Source organism: Phyllostomus hastatus, unplaced genomic scaffold (genome assembly GCF_019186645.2).
Source record: "Phyllostomus hastatus isolate PE091 unplaced genomic scaffold, TTU_PhHast_1.1 phas_scaffold_442, whole genome shotgun sequence".
In the NCBI taxonomy this organism is placed as follows: Eukaryota; Metazoa; Chordata; class Mammalia; order Chiroptera; family Phyllostomidae; genus Phyllostomus; species Phyllostomus hastatus.
The window spans coordinates 3755410-3779587 of NW_025334030.1; the positions used below are offsets into that span (position 1 = coordinate 3755410).

A 24178-nucleotide genomic window follows, 5' to 3' on the forward strand; every position below is an offset into this window, starting at 1 on the left:
GCCTAGCAGGTGGTGGGCAGCAGGACCCCACTTGCAGTCCAGTAATGTTTTTGGCTGTTCCTTCTTCCCTGCTGTGGAGCTCAGGTTGGCCACTGCTGCAATGGTAAAGATAACATTCTCCAACTCTGCTCCTACCAGCCCCCAGTTTGTAGAAATACAATCAAATGATCCCAAAGAGCCAGGCCACGGCTTCTCTCTTTCCTAGGAGAGATTAGGGTCACAGACCCCTGGTGCCAGGGCCAGGGAAGTGAAGTATGTCAATATAAGAAACATTCAAACATATAGAGGATTTTTGTGAGTTTATTTGAGCCAAACTGACGATAATTACTGGAAAGCAAAATCTCAGTAGTTTGAGAAATGCTCTGAAGAATAGCAGTTTTAACACTTTATTTATTGTATACATTACAATCCAAGGAGGAGACATAAGGGGGTTACGTGAAATCCACAAGTGATAGCTTAGGGAGGTGGGAGAAAGAAAAGTGGGGAAATCTCTGGGATTGGATAAAAAATAAAATGATAAACACATACTTTTATATTGGTGGGTGTATCATAGTTAACAACAAACATTTACAGCACATAGAGATGGTATGCGAGAGAACACGGTAACAATGTGGGGCTCTGGGGGTCTCTGCTGTGGTGGGAGATTGTGCCCTGAGGGAGCTGGAAAAAGGAAATTATCTTGACATTGCAAAGGTTTATTATCTTAGATGGAAAAAGGCAACAGACAGGCTCGGTTAAGGTAAAGAATACCTTTGTTAGAAAAACACACCAGCCTAGGACAGGGCCATGAACTGGTTATAGTTGGTAAGTGTTAATTTCAGATCATCCCTTGTGGTTACTTTAAGTCTCTCAGTTTGCAAGGCTGTCATGCAGACCTCCACTGAGTGTGTCAGGTTCAGTATGTAGCCCCTTTTCTTCCACAAGTGTAAGGGTGGAGGGGCCAGGTGTAAGATGACAGGGACCAGTGAGGGTGAGGTAAATGGAAAAGTATGCTTTAAAGGCAGTGGGTGCTTCTCAGCTCCAACTCATTTTAGCCATGTTGGATTGTGGACCCACCATTGCCAAATCTTTGTTTTTTAAGAAAGGCTGAAATCCAAACTTTTAGGAAATGTCCCAATTTTTAAGATACTTTGTGAACCAACTAAAACATAATCTGCAGACCAGATTTAGCCCATGGTGTTACAGAACGGACCCAGGGGTGAGTGGGAACGATAGACTATTACCGAACAGACCCCCTCTTCTCCTGGGGTCCCCTTGTACTAGGTTCACCTTGCCTGCCACCAGGGAATGATGTCTGTCAATGTCAGAGATTGGTGAAAAGGAAAGGAATTATTTATTCAAAGTTTGTACAGACTTAGAGTAATGACTTAATGCCTTCATTAAAATCCCAAAGTCTCTTAAAACACCCACAAACACACACAGTCCTTCCTTCCCCCCTCTGCCCAGTTTAGGGTACTGTATCTCAGGAAAAGAAATAGAAGTCCAGAAGGCACAGGTAGCCCCCGGTTCTTCCCAGTAATCTGTGCTCAGCTGGCAAGCCTCCTTCAGTTCCCAGCACCATCAGCTGTGTTGCTGCTGCGATCTTCAGTTAATCCAAACCCTCATGGCACTTTCTCATGGCCCACCAGCAAGAGTCCTTTTACTCTTTCCTTCCCGCAGCATCTCTTGCATTCTTCCAAACTACTAAGAGAGAGCTCGACATAGCTGCCACATCTTGCTTCCCAGCTTCCTAAGCTGCATGGCAAAGGGAGCACCAAAGCCTTGTTGTTCTCCCTCTCTTGTCAAAGCTTTGTGGGTACTCTCCTACTCCAAAGTCGTGTGGTCCCTCCTAGCATGGCTGCTGCACCTGGGTTTGAATCCCAGCGCCAATCTTCCTCTGCAGCTCCATTTCCAACTCCTCTCACAATTGGCTACACCAGCCAGCATTCCCGTATTTTTCCAGCTTTTCTGGGTTGCCATAGTAAGTCTGGGCAGGTATGGCCCTGTGGCATGGAGCCAATCATCTCCAAGTTCTCAGGTAGGCGCTGTAACCAGGGAGAGCTGCTTCCCAGTTACATCCTGGGTGGAAATCACTCTCATCACTCTGGCTCAAAACATGACCACAGCTATTTAACATATCCATAAAACCAGTTAAAAGTTATAGATATTTTAAATGACCATGCCTGAGGTTGGTTGCAAAACTGTTGCTGTGCAAAACAGTTCTCAGTGGCCCTGCTCCATGTGTCCCACCCCCCAGTTCAGAATTGCAGGGGGCCAGGGTGGGGAGGGGAGGTGAGGACATCCTATATTATTTCCTGGATACCCTGAGTTCTGGACTCCACAACAAATCCCTATTTGGGGAGCCCCCTGGCTGCACCCTGTTACAGAGGTACAGGTCCCTCTGTTACCTCTGGGGTATAAAGGCTTTCTCACTTGCTGACTGTGCCCACTTAGGTCCACCTGATGTAATGGTAGATTAAAAAACAAAAATGAATTCAGTGGTAACAAGTGACATAAAGCAAATTAGGTGGGTTTACATGAACTTTGCAATAGTTGTATAGTTGATTAATATTATTTTTTTAATAAGGGACCTGGCCCTGAGTGGGTCTGCTGAGGGCCATCTGTAGTGTGTGGGTTCTTGACTTCATGTAGGAAAGATTTCACAACGCAAGTCCAGGTGACTCTGAGGATACATTTATTAAAGCTGGGGACAGTGAAACAAGGAAGGGCTTAGCATAGAAGAAGCAACAGGAGAGCCTGGTCTGGGCTGCCTTAGCTCACTGGGAAGTCAGAGAAAAAGGGGCCTTAGGGATAAGATCAGGGGATAAGCTAGGGACAAGCTTCCTGATGCCCACTGCCTTAGGGTTTAGGAGACATGAAGTTGGGGAAGAAGAAGGGAAAGGCACAGGAGAGCTCATGTGCTTGGTCCTTTGTCTTGAGGCTTTTCTCTCTTGCAGGAGGGAATCTTAGGGAAGGTGGGTCTCAGGAAGGTTTCAGCAGAATGTGCCTCAGTTATCTAGGTGTGCCCTTTCAGGGTCATGGTCTCCCCTGATTGGTCAGTGGCAGGGTCTTCATTAAAATTGGTTCTGGTACCATCCAGCGGGCTTTTGCTGTTTTTCTGGCCCTGGAGCTGAAATACAACTGAAGCCTGGATGTTATCTCTCAGATGTTATTTCCAGGGAGGAAAGGTCGTGGGATGAGGTTACCCTAGGGATGAGGTCCTTGTTTTCCCAGTGTTGCCCCCCCTCCCCGCCCCCCAGGCATTGGGACCTTCTGCCCTGGTGAACATCTGCACCTGAATGTAAATCGCTCAGACATGGTGTTTGGCTATCTGTCTCAGTTTCCGCGTGCCAAGGAATGTTGCTAGCTTCTTACTATTCTATTTCAAAAGCATATTCTGGAATCACTGTGAGTCAATTTTTAAAGAGAAATTCTTCTGTGATGAATGGCCCCAAGTGAAATAAATAGGCTGTTTTTTTCTCCTGAGTCGCCCCTGGACTGAGCAAGCAACGCCCTTGGGCACATTTGCTATTTAATGCATTCTCCATTGCCCGAATATTTCACCTTTTTTGCTTACTTGTAATACATTGATTCCCTTAGAGGAGTCCTGTCTCACTGCACCCAAGGCCTGCAGTCAAGACAGGCCCTAATAAAGGGATGCTGAAGGCTCCACCCCTCCCAGGGACCACCCGGCCATAGCAGGGTGGTGTGATGCAGAGGCTTCAGGGTAGACTCCCCTGGACAAAGATGAGTCAGAACTAGGCTCGCGTCCCCTGCTGCCACTCACTATCTGTGGGACCAGGATCAGTGGCTCCTCAACCGCAATCCTCATACTTGATATGGATGGAGCTAGTGCATTCCTGCCATCTCTCCTCCCCAGGGAGGGCAGGCTGAGCCCTGCTCCCCCCTCCCCCAGGAAGTCTCTGGCGGCAAATCCCTGCACACAAAATCAGAGAAGTAGTTCCTAGCTCTTACGCTCTCACAGGTCGGCGTCAGGCGGATTTACCCCTACACGTGACCTTTCCGCTTGTTCTGTAGGCCCCTTCACCAACCCCACCAGGATCCTCCGAGCCCAACGGCAGCGATTGGGCGGGGCAGTTGACGCGCACGGAGGGAAGTAGCCGGGGGCGGGGCTCAGCTGGCCGGAGCGGGCTTCGATTGGCTGGAGTATGTCAGGGCGTGGCCGAGGGAGGTGGGCCCCGGGTGGAGTTGAAGGCCGGGGAAGTCGCGGCTATTGGTAGTGCACCTGAAGGCTAACGCTTCGGTCCTGGAAGCTGGGTTTCCGGGGTCCCCGTCGCCATGAGCCGCTTCAAGGTGTCCAAATTCCGGCACACGGAAGCCCGGCTATCCCGTCGTGAGGTGAGCCTGGCCCTAGGACCCCGCTCCCCCTTTCCCTCCCGGGACCCTGCGCACTGATCCCGGAGCCAGTCTGTCCCGAGGCTCCCCCTTCAGGCCCTCGACTGGCGTCCGATCCTCCCTGTCAACCTCCCAGCAGGCAGTGTCCGCAGCTCCCGGAGGCGCTCTGGCCGCTCGGTGAGCCCCGCGGTCTATCGGAACCTGGACCCCCGAGGCCGCGCAGCCCATCCAGCCGAGTCAAAGCCTGAGGCCCGCAAGGCTGCCTGCCTTCCCTCCTTCCGGTCTGCCTAGCCAGGGAGCTGCGGCTCGGCAGATGCTAGTGCCGGCTCCTTCTCCCCGCTGCCCCGATGGCCCCTGCCTGAAGCTAGTGTGTGGGAGAGATGTCCCCTTCTGTCCTGGTCTTGGCGAGTTCGACTCTGTCAATGCGAGGGGGTGAGCCGCTCCATCAGAGGCGCGCCTCTCCCTCTGGTTTCCGCCGGCGCTTCCTCCTCTTCGAGACTAGCTGTTCCTTTATTCGGGGTGTTGCTGCCAGGGGCTGGGTGGGGCCTGGGGGAGCCCGAGGAGGTGGAGTCCAGAAGTATTGGGGGGCTCCTCGGACCCGTGAAGCTCAGCTGGCTTAATGAGGAGTGGCCTTCATAGATGATGCCACCCTTGGTCAGCCCCTCCTCATGTTATTTGGAAGGCCTGGTATTGTCTTCCAATAAGTGGGCCTAGGAAATGACCCTAAGTAGTGACTGTCAGAAGCCAATGCACGTCAGAGCTGCCAGCACGCAGCTCGGGCCAGAAGCCCGGTTTTCATCCAATGGACAGTGTTTTCTCTGAACCTCTTGTGCTGTCCCAGCTGCTGGAGTCACAACAGCCAATAGGACAGCACTTTCCTTCTTCTGTGGTGCCTACAGTCTCATGAAAGAGACAGCCAGCAAGCAGACAGGCGTGCATGGACATTGCAAGTTGTAATAAATGCCCTGAATAACAAGGGTAGGGTGCTGGGATGGAGATGGACAATGAAGTGCGGGTTAATCTCATCAGGGTGGTGGGAGGAAGTTACAGTTAAGCTGAGGCCAGGAGGGTAAGAAGCATTCAGCTAGAGGAAAAGTGGAGTAGGAAAGTGCCTTGTGCAGGAATGGAAAGTGGGCTGTGGTGTATGGAAGGTAGTGATGGGGAAGCATGGTGTCCAATGAGTCAAGAGTGATCTTGCAGAATCCAAAGACCACAGGAAGTTAGCTTTTATTCTAAGTGCAATGCGGAAAGAAGAAAGGAGATGGCGTGTGGGTGGGAGGAGTGGTTCTCAGATTTGCATTGAGACCATTCCTCAGTGAAGTAAGTACTGCTTGGAGGGGTCTGGAGTGTCCTTGAGGGACTCTGGGGCTTGTTCCTTGGTGGTCCTCAGACCTGCAAGGTAAACACACAGGAATGGAAACACAGACTACAGAGAGAATTCACAACAATTTATGTTAGGCAAATGGGAGAACAGATGATCTGTTGTTCTTTTTAAAGATATTTTCTGTCACTGTATTTGTACCATAAACATGAATCAGGAGGAGAAAATAATGCAAGATGATAATATTGTATCTGAGGCAGGTAAACATTGAAAACGAAACTTGGGTGGTAGAGGTGGCTTCCGGGACACTGGGTAGGTGGGCTGGGAATAGGAGTGCTAGATTGTTAAGTGGCATGAAGGAGTGTTGAACAATGCTTTATTATCAGCAAAGGAAATAGGTGGACCTTGCTGATCTTAGTTTCAGAAAAAGTTCTCTGCCCCTCCAGGTTGTTCACTCATCTTTGGGATTTCATGGAAAGTCCTTGATTTTACCTTTCTCTGGGCTTGGGTGTTTTCTCCTGGTGTTTGGAGGAGACCTCTGGACTCAGGCGGAGGTCTTCAGCAATACAGTTGAGGAAGTTGAGTCTGTCTTCTGACTAAGTGCTCATTTCTCTTTGTTTCTCTCTACCTCTTTTAACAGAAATAACACACATGTGAGTGAACACTGCCCAGTTAGCTCCTTGACTTCATTCAGCCTGAGTTTCCTTTTTCATCCTCTCCCACCTTGTTGGAGAACTGATTTAATAAGCAAATCCAGTTCCTTTATGACTTATATTATTTCAGGAACATTTTACATTTTCTTTTTTTTTAATATTTTATTTATTTATTTTTAGAGAGGGAAGGGAGAGAGAAAGAGGGAGAGAGAAACATCAATGTGCGGTTGCTGGGGGCCATGGCCTGCAATCTAGGCATGTACCCTGATGGGAATCGAACCTGCAATGCCTGGTTCGAAGCCCACACTCAATCCACTGAGATATGCCAGCCAGGGCCATTTTACATTTTCTAAGGGACTGTGTGAGTGGAGACAGGGTTTGATCCAAAGGAATGCATCTCTAATGGTGTAGCTTTAGGGTTCCCTGAATCACACCATACCCTGTGTTTTAGGCTCTAGCAGAGCCCTGGCCTTCAGGGTTCTTATTCTTTATTTCCAGTCCTGGATCAGTGACATTCGAGCAGGAACTACCCTCTCTTGTGGGAACCATATCAAATCCAGCTGCAGTTTGATTGCCTTCAACTCTGACCATCCAGGTAAGGAGGTGGACATGGATGTGGGGATTCAGGCATTGTTACCCAAACAGGGTGGGGTAGAAGGGCAGACTCATTGCTGGCTGGAGGCTTGAAGGTGCGTTTTGGGGGCTCAGAGGTCAGCACCATGCAGGGCCTTAGACCCCTACAAAGTGGTCATTGTACAGTGATCATATCCGTTTTAGTTAGAATGTGTGTGCATATTTTGTGTAAACCACATTGGCTGTGGTCTTCAAGAACATGGCCAGGAGGGTGGGGAGAGGGCTGTTGCCTTTATTTCCAGTTGTCCCCACGTGCTATTCACTCCTTGTCTGGGGGCCTGGAGGTGGCTAAGATTAATAGGAATACTAAGGTTTGTAAAGCTCCTTGCATTAGTTAGGACTCTTTTGGTTGTCAGTGAGAACTCAAACCTCAAACTGACTTCAGCAAAAATGATACCTTTTTGGTTCATATAGCTAGTAAGTCCAGGGGCTTCAGGCAGAGCTGTATTCAGAGGCTCACACTTGCCATTGGCCCCAGCTTTTCTCTTGTCCCTCAGCTCTGCTGCACTTCGGTAATGGCTTCTTTTTCAGGTAAAGCTGGGAAAAATGGCGGCTGCTGGCACTTTACCTCTTACGACCCACAGTGCCAGAAAGAGCCTCTTTCCCCAGGGTCTTCTCTATCTCCAATGTCACGGAAGGTTCTTGTGTAGAGAAGGACCTAACCCTGGGCCAATCTCTCTCCATGCGGGTATGCTGTTATGATGGGTGGAGGCTCTGGGAAGGTCCAAGCCTGAGCTTTTGGGTCTTGTGGCCCCTGGGGGTCCTAGGCTGGGAGGTAGATGATCCCCATTAGGCCAGAAGTCAGAGTCCCTGTGTTTATTTACCAGGTGTGCTGGGCATCGTGCCTCTGGAAGGTCAGGGAGAGGAGAGGAGACACGTGACCCACCTGGGCTGCCATTCTGGTGAGTGGGGGACTTGACCTAGGAAATCTCAAACTTGCCTCTCCTTATCTGGAGCTAAGGATTCATACTCACCTGGTCTCACAGGCCTGTGGCTTGCCAGGTCCCTTTTGTTGTCCTCACTGTGCCTTCTGACAGGTGGGGTCCAGATTGGAGGGCTAAGTCCTGGGAGGAAGAGGGATGTGCACCAGCACAACATGAGGCTCCAGGCAGAAGCTGGCTCCCTGTTACTGCGGAGAAGCTAGGTGGTTCTAAGTCCTGTGTCCTGTCCTGGAGTCTAAGGGACCACCCCTTGCCACCAAGCCTTCTCCCCAGCCTGGCTGCTCAGGGCCCTCCAAGGAGTGGGTGGGCTGGGCTGCAGGGTCAGAGATGGACCCGTACAAAGAGAACTTTGTCTGCCGCATCTACTTCTGGGGGCTCCCAGCAACCTGCCTGGCAGCCCACCAGCTTTCAGGAAACAGTTCGCTCTCCTAGGGCAACACCCAGCTGCCTCCTCTTTCACGTCCAGCTTTGGCAGCCATGGACTCAGCTCCTCTAACCTGCATTCCTGGTAGTCTGTAGGCTGGCCTTGGGTGAGAAAAGGGGGCTGACCTTTAGTCCCTGTTCTGGGTAGGAATGTTGCTGCTGCTGATGGCGGTTAATAAAATAATGATAATGAAGATTGACCCTCATCTAATTCTTCTTCAAAGCTTTTTACAACTTTATCAAGATATCATTTATATATCATTAATATTACCTGTTTTAATTGAAGAATTTGATGACTTTTATCAAAGTTAAAGGTTGCATACACCACCATGCAGTTTTAGAACATTTCCCAGAAGATCCCTCATGCCCCTCTGAGCTTAAACCATTTCCACCTCAGGCACTACGGCCTCAGGTAACTATTGATGTACTTTCTGCCTCTGCATGGGGGTCTGCAGGCTACTGGTGTGGCCATGGCCGGCCTACTGTCTGTCTTGGTACCCTGTTGTACTGGGACACTGCCAGGCCTTTTCGTTGGTGGTCAATCTGTAGCCACTTTCTCCCAGCACCTATGGCATTGAGCAGAGACAGTATGGTCCTTTAAGCCTAAAATATTTAGTCCCTCACCCTTTCCAGAAAATGTTTGCTGGCCTCTGCTCTAAAAATGGCCTTTTCTTAACATTTGACATAAATGGGAAATACCAAACATAGTCTTTTCGAATCTGGTCTCTTTCACTCAGCATAATGCTTTGAGACCCACCTGGGTTGTAGTGTATGTAAGAAGTCTGCTTTCTCATCTACTCTCATATCTTTTTGAAGTATATTTTAAAATAACCAATTTTTCAGCTAGGAAGACTGGGGCTTAGAGAGGTTAGGAACTTGCCAATGTTGGTACTGCTGCTGGCAGAGCCAGAATGGGAACCCAGGTCTGCCTGACCCTGTGTTCTTGGGAACCGTGCTGCTTGCTTCCAGATGCTTTTTACTCACAGGGGAGTTGCCCCAAGCTGGTGATGTTTTTGAGGCAGTGAGTGCCCTATGACTTGGGGGCTCCAAATAGAAACTGGACCAGGCTCCTGTTGGCAGGTCAATGCTTCACTGTGGCTGCAACTCTTCAGATCCTCTCCCTTTCTGGGAAGCTACTCTGGGAGTAACCGAGCTTCAGCTCCTTCAGAACCTGCCCTCAAGGCACCAGGCACTATTTGCCCTCTTAGGGGCCAGGGGTGGTGGGGAGACTGTGGTAGGCTGGGCTCTGGCTGCAGTGTTCAGGATGCCCAGCCTTTGGGGCACCTTCTATGTCTTGCCTCAGTGCCACATGGCCCTTCAGCCCAGCTGCCCAGTAGAGCAGAGGTCAGGGAGGCAATTAGGGGGCCTTGCTCTATATGTAGGCTGTGGGGTGGGCTGGGGTCTGCTCTCCAGTTTGGGAAAGGCAGTGTGATGATGGGCTGAGGATGTAGGTTCTAAAGCTGGACTGCCTGGCCTGATCCTTAGCCTTGTCTTTTCTTAGTTGTGTATCTCTGGGCAAGTCATTAACCTCTTTGTCCGCATGTACTTGTCCTCCACTTGGGCGATGATGCCCCAGTGCCATCCTGGTGGGTCATTAAGGATTTGGTGAGACAAATGCACATGCAGGACTCAGGCTTCCGGCATAACCAGGTGCACGGATCAGCCACATTACTATTTCTTGTTTTCTCAGAGTGCCAGGCTGCCTACCTTGGCTGCTGCTCTGGATCTTGGCCCTGCCATGTCCAACGTGGAGCCTGCAGGGTAGAGCAGCAGGGGTTTGTGGCCGGGAGTCCTGGCTGATGCTGTCCTAGGGGGTACCTGTTCTTATTACACCCCCTTTTCTTCCTTACGTCTGGCAGAGAGGAAAACATTGTGCTTGGCCCTGTGGAGAGGCAGGCAGTAGGGTGGCTGCTCTGCTCTTGCTGAGTGCCGGTGCTGCAGGCCTGGCTGTCCTGCCCACATCCCCCGCAACACGCAAGGCCTGGCTGTATCTCTGCCCGGCCTCACTTTCCCTCTGGGCTCTGGCTCACTGTGTGCCCCAACCTCCCCTCCTGGCACTCGCAGAGCTGGGAAGTTCAGGTTCTTTGATTGAAAGGAATAGAAATTAATTTCAGCTTGCTTAAGCCAAAAAGGGGTCTACTGGGAGGGTCCTGGAGAGCTACCAGAACCAAAGGAGCAGCTGAACGCACAGGTCGTAGGAGGGTCCTACGACCCTCCTGCTTTCAACCTGGCGGCCTTCCACTCAGGCCAGTCCCTAAAGCACCCTGTCGCCAGGCCTTCCCATTCCTGGTTTAATTCCCCTAAGAGACACTGGCTGTGGGAGGCACAGATCAGGTGCACTCTGACGCCTGGACTGGTCAGCCCTGGCTTAGGGGGGAGTGATGGGTCAGGCATGTGACAACTACCTTCCTCCCTGTCCCCCCACTGCCTCCTCCATAGCCCGCCATGCCCCTCATTGAGCCTTTCTTGCCTCTGACCTTAGGGTCACCCCTGCACGCATAGCTCACCTCTAGTTGCGCCTGTACTGACGTGTGCGTCTCCCCTGGGAAGTGTTGAGGTCCAGTTGGCCTGGGTGGTTTGTGACTGGAGTGGGGCCAGCACTGCTCATTCACACGTCGAGCCAGGCCCTGGCTTGCCTCTGGATTTGGGGTGATTACAGGTGCTGGTAATCTGAGGAGCTTCCTGCCCATTGTCCTGCTGACCTCTTTGTGCCGGGCCCTTGGCCATTCTCAGTCCACTGGGCTCTCAGGGAAATGCGTTGCAGGTCTATGGCATTTGCCCATAGTTTGCAGACGTCCCCCCCTTCTGGGACCTGGAGCCTGCTGCTGTGTGTGCAGAGTTATCACCTCTGAAACCCTGGGCTTCGGTTCCCGGCCTTGGGGAAAGGGCATGTTGGGCTGGAAGCAGGACATTCTGTCCAGTTCTTGTTGGGCCTGACTGAGTTAGCCGTCCCTCTCCCACAGACCTGGTCACAGACTTGGACTTCTCTCCCTTTGATGACTTCCTCCTGGCCACAGGATCAGCCGATAGGACGGTGAGTGGAGCTTCCAGTGGGAAGAGCTGCTCGGTGCCTCACCCACTCTTGGTAGGGGCCTTCTGAGCCCTCTGAGCCTCTAGGGCTCTGCTTTGTCCCAGTCCAGCCCTTCCTGCCACCCCTTCACCTTCTCCAGAGCTACAGGGCTGGGCTAGTGCAGACTTTTTTAGTCCCTCAGCACACACCAGCTCCCGTGTGTTCTGTGCACTTGCCAGAGCCCTGCCTGTGACCTGCTATCCTGCCGCTTGACCGCCTAAGGACAGCAGGCCTGGGGTGGTGTGGGGGACCTGGAAGAGATAGATTGGAGCCCTTGGCTTCTCCACTCCCATTTCCCCGTGATCCTGACCAGGTTCCCCTCCTTTCCCCAACATGGACATACAGCCTTGTGCCCAGTCACGGCCCCCAGGGGTAGGGGCGGCAGCCCTAGGCAAGGCAGGCTGGATGCAGTGAGGCCCCTTCTTGTCCTGAGCTCACAGACTTGCTCTTTCCCACAGATGAAACTGTGGCGACTGCCAGCCCCTGGCCAGGAGCTGCCCTCAGGGCCTGGGCTGGTGCTGGGCCCAGAGGACACCCGGGTAGAGGTGCTGCAGTTCCACCCCACCGTGGATGGCATCCTGGTGAGCACAGCAGGCACGGCTGTGAAGGTCTGGGATGTGGCCAAGCAGCAGCCCCTAACAGGTACAGGCCACATTAGCCAGGTCGCTTTCTGGGCAGCCCCTCCCGGACAGTGTTCCATTTCTGTGTTTGCCTGTTTGATATCATGAGTTGTGAAGTCGTGAAGTAAGTATCAAAAACTCACATGTGTATAGTATAAAATCAAGTCTTAAGTATAAACACCCCACTGTCTCCATTTCCCAAAGCATGTTTTCATCGCACTTAGGTGTTTTTTTTTGCTTTTTCCTCCACACGTCTAAATAACTTCTTATACTGTTATTTCTTAAATTATATGTTGTTTAAGTTTTGAAAACAAACTGACTTCTACCCAGGAGATGAGGATTTGCTCTCTTATAGCCCTGCCGCGTCCCTGCCTCATCGTGCTGTACCTCCTGTTTTCCCGGTGTAGGTGGTCCTAGTCTTTTGGGTGGCTATAACAAAATCCCACAGACTGGTGGCTTATAAATAATAGAAATTTACTTCTCACAGTTCTGGAGGCTGGAAGTCCAAGATCAAGGTGCCAGCCAATTTGGTGTCTGACAAGAACCTGGTTCCTGATTCATAACCAGCCATCTTCTCCCTGTGTCTCCCCATGGTGGAAGAGGCGAGGGAGCTCTCTGGGACCTCTTTCCTAGGGCCACTAATCCCACTTATGGGTGCTCCCCCCTCATGAGCTGATCGCCTCCCAAAGGCCCCACCTCCAAGTTCCATCATGGTGGGGGTTAAGTCTCAGTATGTGAAATCTTGGCGACACAGACATCCAGAGCATGCATGGACAGTGATAACTCTGGGCCAGCCCCTCAGTGGGCGACTGGTCATGATCCTACCGTGCAAACCATGCTGGGCCCGGGCATTTTCTGTGGTGGTGTCATTGTGTCCTTTCTGCAGACTCTTTGACATGCTCATCCCCTTTTTAGGGTAAAGACAAAAGGCTCAGAGAATTGAAGGACAGACTGATACCCCAGGGCTGTGCAGTGTCCAGGGTAGGCCAAGCTCACAGTGGTGATGTCCCCTCCTTTGGGGCTGGGGCTAAGGGCCGTTGATAGCATAACCCTTCCTTCAGAGCCCCTACCAAAGGCCACAGCCTGAGGCCAAGCCTCAGGTGTCTCCCAGGTCCCCTCCTGACAGCATCAGCCAGTGCCCACCACAGGGGGCATCTTGTACCACATGGATGGGAAGTAGAAGATGTAGGCCTTGTCCCCAAACAGCTCCTGGCACAGTCGAGTAGACCCGCCTCACCCTTGAAGCAGAGGTGAAGGTCATCACGCAGATGTCTTTAGGGAGTCACCCCAGCTGTAACTGTCATCTCAAGCCCTTATTGAGTGCCCAGCACTGTGCTGAGGTCTTCATGACTCCTCAGCACAGCACGGCAGTTCGACAGGGGTGAGGAGCAGGGAGCCTTGGAAGGTTTCAGAGTAGGAGCATGGCCTGACAGTGGCAGAGCTGAGAAAGGAGCCCTGGGTATAGTGCAGTATATCTGGAAGGAGCTGCTCCCCTTGTTCCCACCAGAGAAGGTTCCCTGGCAGCTGCTGCCTCTGCCCCGGGGAGTTACCCCAACCAGGCCCACCCGCTTCCCTGTGTTCTCATTGCCCAGGGCAGGGTGTGGGGACCCAGTGTACCTCTTGACTTTGGCTGCTTCTCTGCAGAGCTGGCAGCCCATGGGGACCTGGTGCAGGGTGCTGTCTGGAGCCGGGATGGAGCGCTGGTGAGCACAACATGCAAGGTAAGCAGGTGGGCGGTGAGGCTCGAGTAAGTGCCTGTGGATGGCCTGAGGCTCACTGTGCTCTTCTCAGGGCTGTGGTGCCACAGAGCACACGTCCTGGGCTGTGCCTGTCAGGCTGGCGGTATTTATGGGGCAGAAGAGCACCAAGGATGGGCATTCTTCAGGCCTTCCCCCACCTCAGCTCCCTTCCCACCTTCTGACTCATACCTGCATCTGCAAGCCCTGACCCCTCCTTGGTACTAGGGCCTGAGGTCACTCTCAGATGAAGGCACAAGTGAAGCCCCACGTTGGCCTTGCTGTGTCCTGGTTTGTGCCATGTACGTCCCATCACCAACTTTAGGAAGCCTCACCTCCTTGCCTATGTGCTCTGTCCAAACTGTTAGGAGGAGCCACTCTCAGGGTACTGTGCCAATCCCCACACCCAGTCAGCAGAGCTCATGGTCCTCGCTGACACCAGGCCCCATGCTACCAGTCCTGTGGGCAAGCGAGGCCAATGTGGATCAAGGAATCATACAGCTGAAACAATAATTATGACCTGTGAGAGAGAGTTGAAGTGCTTTGAGCTGGTCAGAGGAGCTGTGGAGTCTTGGCCTCAGGCAGTGAGTGGCCTCTGGTAGGGGCTCTGAAGGAAGGGTTAATGGCATGGAGCAGAGAGAGGAGCTTGGGAGCTTCAGGTTTGGGTGCAGGGGCCAGCCAGGGCAGTCCTGGGTGCAGAGAGCAGAGTCGAGTGCACAAGGGTTTTGCTGGTTACTGCAGAAAGCACTGGTGTGTTTAAAGCCAGGGAGGGGCAGGCTGTGGTGTGAGGGAGGTGAGCAGATTTGCATTTTGAAAGCTGTTTAGCTATCTTGCCCCAGTGGAGCATTGCAGGTGGGGTGGGGGCGGGGGTGGGGGCGGGCATATCCAAAAATGAAGGTGGGGCACTTCTGGGGGAGAAGAGCAGACCTGAGGGTGACAGCTACAGGTTGGTGGTGGGCAAGATGTGAGGAGTGGGGGACTTGTGAGGCTGGCTTCTGGCCACAGGCTGGAGGAAATACCTGCCACCATAATGGGGTGCTCCCTGGTATGGCTGTAAGCCTTTTGGGTTGCAGGTACCTAGGACATCTAATCAGGAGGATCATTGGAGTCCATGCACTAGGGCTCTGGACAGCAGGCATGGTGAAAGTGTGGACATTGTCTGTTTATGTGGTACCTGCAGAGCGACTAGAGTGCTCCTAAATGGGAGAGAAGGAAGTGAGAAAAGGTGACAAAGTAAACTGGGAGGAAGGATCAGAACCTTCAAGGGAGACGAAGGAGCTGCCTGGTGGGAGGAAGGAAGCAGAGGCGGGGCTGGCTATCTACCCCAGGGAGATGGCAGGGAACACTGGGAAGGGCATGTGAAGAGGCAAAGGACACCCACCTGTTGGATTTGGGGTTGTAGGCGACCTTCAGGGCCTTTCAGGGTGTACTGTAGCCTGCAGCTGCATGTGAAGAGTGAGTGGAAGGCAAGAAAAGAGCCTGCAAAGGTTCTTCCGGGCAGTATGGCAGGGGGAGGAAGTGGAGGGGAGGAGCAGGTCAGGAGGGTGCAAGGATGCATCTGAAGGAGAAAATGTGGTGTCTGCATACTTGGTGGGATCCTATTTCCAACTCTTTATTTTTCTACTTTCTAGGAAGCCCCATTTCCTGGTCTCTTTTTTTTTTAATTTAAAATTGAATTTATGTGGGTGACATTGGTTAATAAAATTATGTAGGTTTCAGGTGTACAATTCTATAATACATCATCTGTATATTTTGTATGTTCACCACCTAGGTCACTTTTTCCATCACCATTTATACCCCCTTTCTCCTCCCTACCTCCCCTCACCCCTCTTTCCCTGTAGTAATCGCCGTACTGTTGCTTAGTCCCTTCACCTTTTCACCCAGCTCCCATGCCCTCCCCTCTGACAGCTTCAGTCTGTTCTCTGTATCTGAATCTGTCTCTGTTGTGTTTGTTAATTTATTTTGTTCATTAGATTCTACATATAAGTGAAATTATATGATTCTTGCCTTTCTCTGACTGCCTTATATCACTTAGCCATTTCCTAGTCTTTATCTACTTTTTTTCCCTACTTATTCATTAAACAGTAGGTTCCAGACATTTGCCTGAGCTTTGGGGATCAAGAGGTAAATAAGACTGGGCTGCTGGCCCCCAAGAAGCTGCTGTTCGAGGGCAAGGTGGTCATGTGGCTGTGGCTCAGGCTAAAGGCTGGTGAGCGTGACTTCTGAGGGATGGTGAGGTCAAGCCTTGTCCTTAGGTATGAGCCCTTGCTGAAGAGGAGGGGGCATCTTAGGCAGGGCGACCAACCTGTCAGAGTCCTATGTTTGGACTGTGACCCCCCTCTCCAATGAGGAACCCTCTCTGTCCTGTGTTTCCTTCGCCAGTGTGACAGAGACAGGCACAGAAGGATAAACGAAGGGAGAGAGGAAGGGAGGGAATAAACTGGAAGATGCTTCCCATTAAAGCCTCATCCCTTTCAGCACCATTTCCCAGCTGGTGGGGAAACCTCCCGGGTGCCTGACCTGACTCCCATTCTGCCTTGGAGCAGCTCTTTTCCCCAGGGCCCGTGTTTCCCCTGCAAGGCCTGGGTTCAACGCCCCCAGTGGCACTTCCTGCTCTCCTTCCAGCTCTTCCAAGTGGCCGCTAGAGGGCGCGCGGACCTCACAGATAGCTGGCCTCCCACTAAGCTCCCACTCTGTTCTTGTAGGCCCGGCAGGACATGCCTGGCAGCCTGTGCCCCCTCCTCTGTCTGGTCCTTGTAGATGCCCAGGAGCCCCTGACCAATCTCTAGTGCCCAATCTGAGCGCTGGTTGGATGACCCAGCTGCCTTTAGTTACTACTCACATGCTGAGACTGTTATTCAGACCTATGAGAGGCACTGCCATCACCCTCATCCTACCAAGCGTTCTGGGTTTGCCCAGGTCACAGAGCACCTGAGTGGTGGAGTTGATGTTTGAATCCAGGCCATTGGCTCTCCACTGTTCTGCCGCTCATGTGAGTTATGTCCTTGCTGCCAGTGGCGGGTCTCTCTTGCCCAGCATCTCTTTGTCTCTCACTATCCTCTATCTCTTGCTGCCCTGTCTCTGTCCCTTGTTGTCTTTCCTGTCTATAGTTGTCTGCCCCCATCCCCTCTGTGCCTCTGTGTCCTCTGAATTTGTCCTTGCTTTCTCTCTCTGTCTCCTTTCTATCTCTCTGTTTTTCTTTGTCTCTGTCCTCTCTCTTCTTTTCTCTTTCACTGTTCTTTTTGCCTCTCTCTGCCTTGGCTGTCTGACCTCTGTCTCAAAACAGCATCCTGAACCTGAGGCTGTTTAGCGGAGTGGTTCTTCAGAGCTAATCATTGGACAGTGCCTAGCATTTGCCTGACACGCAGCAAGTACTCACTAAACTGTAGCAGGGAAGGCTTCTCCAGGAGTGACCCAAGAACCCCAGGAAGCCACTGAGGTGTGTCAGGAAAGCCTGGGGTGGGTCTGCCAAGGGAGGTCTGGCTTTTGAGGCATCTCCCTCGTCCCTGTGTGCTCCACACTGCCCCTCTATTCTTGCCAGCCACTTTCCTTTCATGGCCATCTCTCTCTTTTTTTTTTTTAAGATTTTATTTACTTATTTTTAGAGAGGGAAGGGAGGGAGGGAGGGAGGGAGGGAGAGAGAGAGAGTGAGAGAGAGAGAGAGACAGAGAGAGAAACATCAATGTGCGGTTGCTGGGGGTTATGGCCTGCAACCCAGGCATGTACCCTGGCTAGGAATCGAACCTGGGACACTTTGGTTCCCAGCCCGCGCTCAATCCACTGAGCTACACCAGCCAGGGTCATGGCCATCTCTTCTTCACATCACATGCCAGCAAGTTTGTGTCTCCTTGTCTTTGCTCATGCTTTTCTGCCTCCTCAAATGCCTTTCCCTTCCCAGTGCAAGCTCTGCTTCTCCTTTGGGGTTCAACTTAGATCCGAGTTCCTCCCTGAAGCTTCCTGTGGCTGCCTGAAGTGTCTCAGCGTCCAACACTTTGTGGGTACTGTTTGTGCTCTCTGCATCCCAGACACCCAGGCGGGGGCCACACAGAAACATGGAGTAGATAATACTAAGAGTTCCTGTATCCTGTCTCCCCCTTCCCTTGCACCCCTGTGGTATGTTTGTTATAACTAAACCAATATTGCTACATTATTATTATTGTGTATTAATAATACATAGTTATTATTATTATTATTATTATTATAATGAACCTAAAGCCCATAAGGTTCATTCTTGATGTATATTCTATGGGTTTTGACAAATGTGTGTTGTCCTCATTACAGCATCATATAGTATAGTTTTACCACCCTAAAAAGCTCCCTGTGCTTCACCCATATATCCTTCCTTCCCTGTCCCCAAACCACGGGCAACCACTGACCATTTTGCTGTCTCTGTAAAATTTGTCTTTTCCCAAATGCCATGTAGCTGTAGTCATACAATGTGTAGCCTTTCCAGATTGGCTTCTTTCACTTAGTAATATGCATTTTTGGTTCTTCTATGTCTTTTTGTGGACTCACAGCTATTTTTTAAATTGTGGTAAGAACACGTATCATAAAACTTACAATCAACCATTTTTAAGTATACAGTTCAGTAATGTTAAGTATATTTACATTGTTGTGAAACAGGTTTCCAGAACTTTTTCATCTGTAGAACTGAAACTCTATATCCATTAAACAACTTCCTTTTGTCCCCTCCCCCAGCCCTGGCAACTACCATTCTACTTCCTTTAAAAAAAAAAATATATATATATATATAATTGATTATGCTATTACAGTTGTCCCATTTTTTTCTCCCCTTTATTCTCCTCCACCCTGTATCCTCCCTTCTACCTGCATTTCCCCCCTGCTTTAGTTCATGTCCCTGGGTTGTACATATAAGTTCTTTGGCTTCTCCATTTCCTATACTGTTCTTAACCTCCCCCTGTCTATTTTGTATCTACCATTCATGCTTCTTATTCCTTGTACCTTTTACCCACATTCTTCCCCTTCCATCCCCACTGATAACCCTCCATGTGATCTCCATTTTTGTGATTCTGTTCCTGTTCTAGTTGCTTGTTTTGTTTTATTTTTGTCTTTTAGGTTCAGTTGTTGATAGTTGTGAGTTTGTCGTCATTTTACTGTTCATATTTTTGATCATCTTCTTTTTCTTAGATAATTCCCTTTAACATTTCATGTAATAGGGGCTTGGTGATGATGAATTCCTTTAACTTGACACTGTCTGAGAAGCACTTTATCTGCCCTTCCATTCTAAATGATAGCTTTGCTGGATAGAGTAATCTTGGATGTAGGTCTTTGCCTTTCATGACTTAAAATACTTCTTTCCAGCCCCTTCTTGCCTGCAAGGTTTCTTTTCAAAAATCAGCTGACAGTCTTATGAGAATTCTTTTGTAGGTAACTAACTGCTTTTCTCTTGCTGCTTTTAAGATTCTCTCTTTATCTTTGACCTTTGGCATTTTAATTACGATGTGTCTTGGAGTGGGTCTCTATGCATCCATCTTGTTTGGGACTCTCTGTGCTCCCTGGACTTGCACGTCTATTTCCTTCTGAAATTAGGGAAGTTTTCTTTCATTATTTTTTTCAAGTAGATTTCCAATTTCTTGCTCTTTCCCTTCTTCTGGCACTCCTATGATGTGAATGTTGGATCACTTGAAGTTGTCCCAGAGACTGCTTACACTATCTTCAGGGTTTTTTTAGTCTTTTTTCTCCTGGTCCTGATTGGTTGTTTTTGCTTTCTTACATTTCAAATCACTGATTTGATTCTTAGCTTCATCCACTCTACTGTTGTTTCCTTGTAAGTTTTTCTTTAGTAAGTGTGCCCTTTTCTTCTGAATGGATCTTTTTTATGCTATTGAGGTCCTCACTAAGTTCCTTGAGCATCTTTATAACCAATGTTTTGAGCTCTGCATCTGGTAGATTGCTTATCTCCATTTTGTTTAGTTATTTTTCTGGAGTTTTGATCTGTTCTTTCATATGGGTCATGTTCCTTTGTCTCTTCATTTTGTCAGCCTCCCTGTGTTTGTTTCTATGTGTTACATAGAGCTGCTATGACTCTCTGTCTTGGTGGCATGGCCTAAGGTAGTAGGTGCGTCCTGTAGGGTCTCCTATCACCCAAGCTGGGTACTCAAGGTATGCATTTTGTGTGGTTTGAGTACACCCTTCTCTTGTAGTTGAGCCTTGATTTCTGTTGGCAGGTCAATGAGAGGGATTTACCCGGGCCAATTAGCTGCAAGGACTGGTGACCACTGACCACCCACCTCTGGTCTCTGTAGATGTTCAGCTGTGCAGGGGCAGGGTGGTGGTGCTCTTACGTGGTCCATAGTTGTCCACTGGGTATGCTGGCCCTGGGGTTTCTCAAGTGGTGCAGCCCAAGGTCCGTCCCCACCTATGTTTTGCCTGAGATCACCCTGCCTGAACCATAAAGCAATCTGAGATGGCTGCTACTTGTTCTGGGCTTGGAAATTCCCAGGCAAAGTCAGGCTGTGAATGTAGGCTGGTTGCTGCTAGTGCCAGGCCTGGGGCTCCTTAATAAGAGGTATGAGGCTTGAGGCTCACTGTGGCTGGCTTTGCTTGTTTGAGAGGATATAGGAAGTTGTGAAGCATAAGACAATACCAGCCATTCATGTGGACAAGTAGCTTGGGTGGGCCCCTTAAGTTGGGTGGGATAGAGTCTCTGGAGATCTCCAGGGTGGGACAAACAATGTTAGCCAGGTTGACAGATGTGGTACCAGCCTGTGGGCTCTGTGGCTCTGTCAGGGGAGGGTTCAGAAAAGGAACAATGGCCTCTACCCCGCTTTCTATCTGGGAGAAGGCTGTCCCCTGGCTTTTGCCTTGATACTGTACACTCCACTTTCTCCCTGTAGCCACTGGTGCCTTTCAAACTGTTACCCTAGTGCTGGAGCTCAGAGGGAGTGAGTCTGATTAAGTCCGTGTGTGGGTTCTCTAAGAGGAACTGCTTGGGACTGCAGAAGTTTCTTCCACTGACTCAATCTCTGCTGGTTTTTGCAGCTAGAAGTTATGGGGTCTTACATTCCTGGCACTGGAACCCTGGGCTGGGGGGCCTGAAGTGGGCTGGGACTCCTTGCTCTTGAGCTATGCCTCCCGAATTTTTATCTACCACTCTTGGATGTGGGACCAGCCCATTCTGTTGTGTCTCTGTCTCTCCTACCAGTCTGGATGGATGTGTTTTCTTTAATTCCATAGTTGTCAGACTTCCATTCAACTGGATTTCTGATGGTTCTGAGTGATGGCTGTTCTATATTTTAGTTGTAATTTTCATGCAGTTGTGCAAGGAGGCGAGCCTTGTCTGCCTGTGCTGCCATCTTGACCCAAGTTTTTGGTTTTAATCAAATTCAACTTACTGATACTTCTTTCATAGATTATACTTTTGGTGTTGTAGGAAATAGTGATCGCCAAATGCAGCGTCATCTAGATTTCCTGCTGTGTTGTCATCTAGAGTTTTTATACTTTGCCTTTGACATTTAGGTCTGTGATCATTTTAAGTTAATTTTTGTGAAAAGTATAAAGTCTATGTCTAGATTTATTTTTTTTCCATGTGTATGTCCAGTTGTTCTAGTACCATTTGTTGAAAAGTCTTTCTTTTCTTCATGGTATGGCCTTTGCTCCTTTGTTAAAAATCAGTTGACAGTATAAGGAGGTCTATTTGCGTATCCTTATGCCAATACCACACTGTCTTTTTTTAAAAGACTTTATTTATTTGTTTTTAGAGAGAGGAGAAGGGAGGGAGAAAGAGAGGGGAGAGAAGCATTGATGTGTGAGAGATACATCAATTGGTTGCCTCTCACGTGTCCCAAACTGGGGGCCTGGCCCGACACCCAGGCTTGTGCCCTGACTAGGAATTAAACCAGCAACCTTTCAGTTCTCAGGCCAGCACTCAGTCCATGGAGCCACACAGCCAAGGCCCACATTGTCTTGATGACTGTTGTTTTAGGGTAAATTCTGGTAGCATTAATTCCCTAACTTTGCTCTTCTCCTTTAATGTTGAGTTGACTATTAGGAATCTTCTGCTTGTCAACATAAACTTGAGAATCAGTTTGTCAATATTCACAAAATAACTTGCTGGATTTTTTCACTGGGAAAGCACTGAATCTAGTTGAAGTTGGGAAGTACTGCAGCTTGATGGTGTTGAGTCTTTCTGCCCGAGAATATGGACTGTCTCTCTCTCCATTTATTTAGCTCTTTGATTTCTTTCACAACAGTTCTGTAGTATTCCTCATGCAGATCCTGTTCATATTTTGTTAGATCGATAGCTGAGTATTTAAAAATATTTGGTGCTGTTGTAAATGATATTGTGTTTTTAATTTCAAATTTTAGTTGTGCATTGTAGGTTTATTGTTTTTCCAATTATGAAAATGTGAGTCCATGCTGGTTGAGACAAAGTAGAGCCATTCTGAGATGTGAAAAGCTAGTCGGCCCCAACTTCCCCCAGCCCTGGTACCAAGCTTTAACTCATGGCTTTTGCTGCTCAGCACCTTTCTCCCTGCTCAGCAAATTTGGAAAACCTACAAAAACATGGTTAGACAAATAAGGATTTTTGTTTATTTTTTTACCACAGTAGGATCGTACCATGCCATGTTGTCCTGCATTTTTATTTTAGCACTCAAGAATTTATTATGGCCAAGGGGGGCATAAGGGGACTAAATGGTAATAGAGAAAAAAATATGATAAGGATTATAGGAAGGAAGGGATAATAAAGAAAGAAAGAATTTATCATGGCTGAGCCTGTACATAGTGGAAGCAGATTCTGTTCTCCCTCTCTCCCAGATCTTTATGCACATATGTTTGTGTACACACGCACACAGATTATTGCGCAGATATAAAGTCCTTATAAAGGTATAGGCATTTTATGTTTTTCTTCTTTGTCTCTTCCCATTGCCACCTCAGGAACTGTGTGCTGAGTGATGGCCAAGATGTGTAAACTCGTCATCCTTGTTAGATGCCAGGTTTTTTAAAAAGATTTTAATATTTTATTTATTTAATATTTTTAAAGATTTTATTTATTTAGTTTTAGAGAGAGGGAGAGAAACATCAACATGTGGTTGCCTCTTGAGCTCCCCAGCCTGCAACCCAGGCATGTGCCCTGACCTGAACTTGAACGGGTAACCCTTTGCTTCACAGTCTGGCACTCAATCCGCTGAGCCACACCAGCCAGGGCTATTTATTTAATTTTAGAGGGAGGGGAAGGGAGGGAGAAAGAGAGGGAGAGAAACATTGATGTGGGAGAGATACACTGATCTGCTGCCTTTCAGGTACCCCCAGCTGGGGACCTGGCCCTCAACCCAGGCATGTGCTCTACCTGGGGATCGTACCAGCAACCTTTTGGTTTGCAGGCTGGCACTCAATCCACTGAGCCACATCAGCCAGGGCATATCACCAGGTTTTTTAAGTATAGACATGGTGTTGTCCCATGGGCCCCTCTGGGCTGGGCCAAGCACATGGTTGAACACACGTGTAGTAGCTGATAGCCTTGAGTTTGATTTCTGGGCTTCAGTTTCTCCATCTGTGAAGGGATCATGGTGATAGTACTGCCTCCTAAGGTGGCTGGAAAGATGAGAAGAGACGCTGTATATAACATGTTTGATACATAGTAGCTACTTGGGAAATGTGAACTCTTGTCAGTAAGTTCTCTATTGTGAGTGACTAGGGCAAGAAAAGGGGCCTTCCCCTGTGGTAGGAAGGAGGAACCAGTCTGGGGAGGGGTCTCCTGGTGCTGGATACCAGCCTTGCCTACTGGGGGTGAAACCATCAGAGCCTGGGGTTGGGGAGACAAGCTGGTCCCCAGGCACCCAGCCCCCTCTAATTTCACTCTTGCCACCTTCTCTCTACTTTTCCAGGACAAGCAACTGAGGATCTTTGACCCCAGAACAAAGCCTGAGGCCTCGCAGGTGAGTTGTGTGGACAACCAGGCTCGGGTGAGGCCCCAGTGGCTCTGACAGGTGCAGACAAGGGAGGGCTCAGCCTCCTGGCAGACAGCGGCTGCCACACCCTGTGCCCCTGACCAAGGCCCAGTGGCTCTGTGGAGTCACCTCAGAGGTGGGCTGCTGCGCTTCCTGGGAAGCATATTCTGGGTCCTGGGAGGGTCCCACTTTGATCACAAGACAGGGCGCAGCCAGGCTGCCCACAGGCCTTCAGTGGAGGCGTCCCGTGGCTTTAGGAAGTTAATTTGAGATTTCAACTTCCTCTCCTCCTTTGAGACCCCCGTTCCCACCCACCCTTCCTGGCATGGTCAGCAGAGGCTAGCCACAGAGGAACCAAAAGACACAGTCCCACCTTTTGCACCACCGCTGGCAGACCCGTAGTCTATGCCCAGGGTCTGTGGGCTGGGCTGGGGGCCTGCCAGGCCTGCAGGACACAGGCACTGAGAATGTTTGGTTTTGCCTGAGGTTGTGCATGGGGTGCATGTGGCCCTGTGAGTTCTAAGTAGGAAGGCTG

At 49.8% G+C, this 24178-nt stretch overlaps 1 protein-coding gene across 3 annotated transcripts in view; it reads left to right on the top strand.

Moving 5' to 3' along the window:
* The first annotated feature begins 4149 nt into the window (after nucleotides 1-4149).
* LOC123807103 (coronin-7) overlaps nucleotides 4150-24178 on the top strand; it is a 56080-nt gene continuing 36051 nt past the window's right edge. For 2 of the 3 annotated variants that reach the window (XM_045820654.1, XM_045820655.1), the window contains exons 1-7: nucleotides 4151-4338; nucleotides 6808-6904; nucleotides 7770-7844; nucleotides 11270-11340; nucleotides 11835-12018; nucleotides 13641-13717; nucleotides 23581-23631. In XM_045820654.1, the coding sequence (XP_045676610.1) occupies nucleotides 4279-4338; nucleotides 6808-6904; nucleotides 7770-7844; nucleotides 11270-11340; nucleotides 11835-12018; nucleotides 13641-13717; nucleotides 23581-23631 (615 nt within the window). In that variant the 5' untranslated portion in view covers nucleotides 4151-4278. Of the gene's footprint in view, nucleotides 4339-6807; nucleotides 6905-7769; nucleotides 7845-11269; nucleotides 11341-11834; nucleotides 12019-13640; nucleotides 13718-23580; nucleotides 23632-24178 lie in introns of all 3 variants that reach the window. The other variant, XM_045820656.1, reaches the window with a different exon arrangement.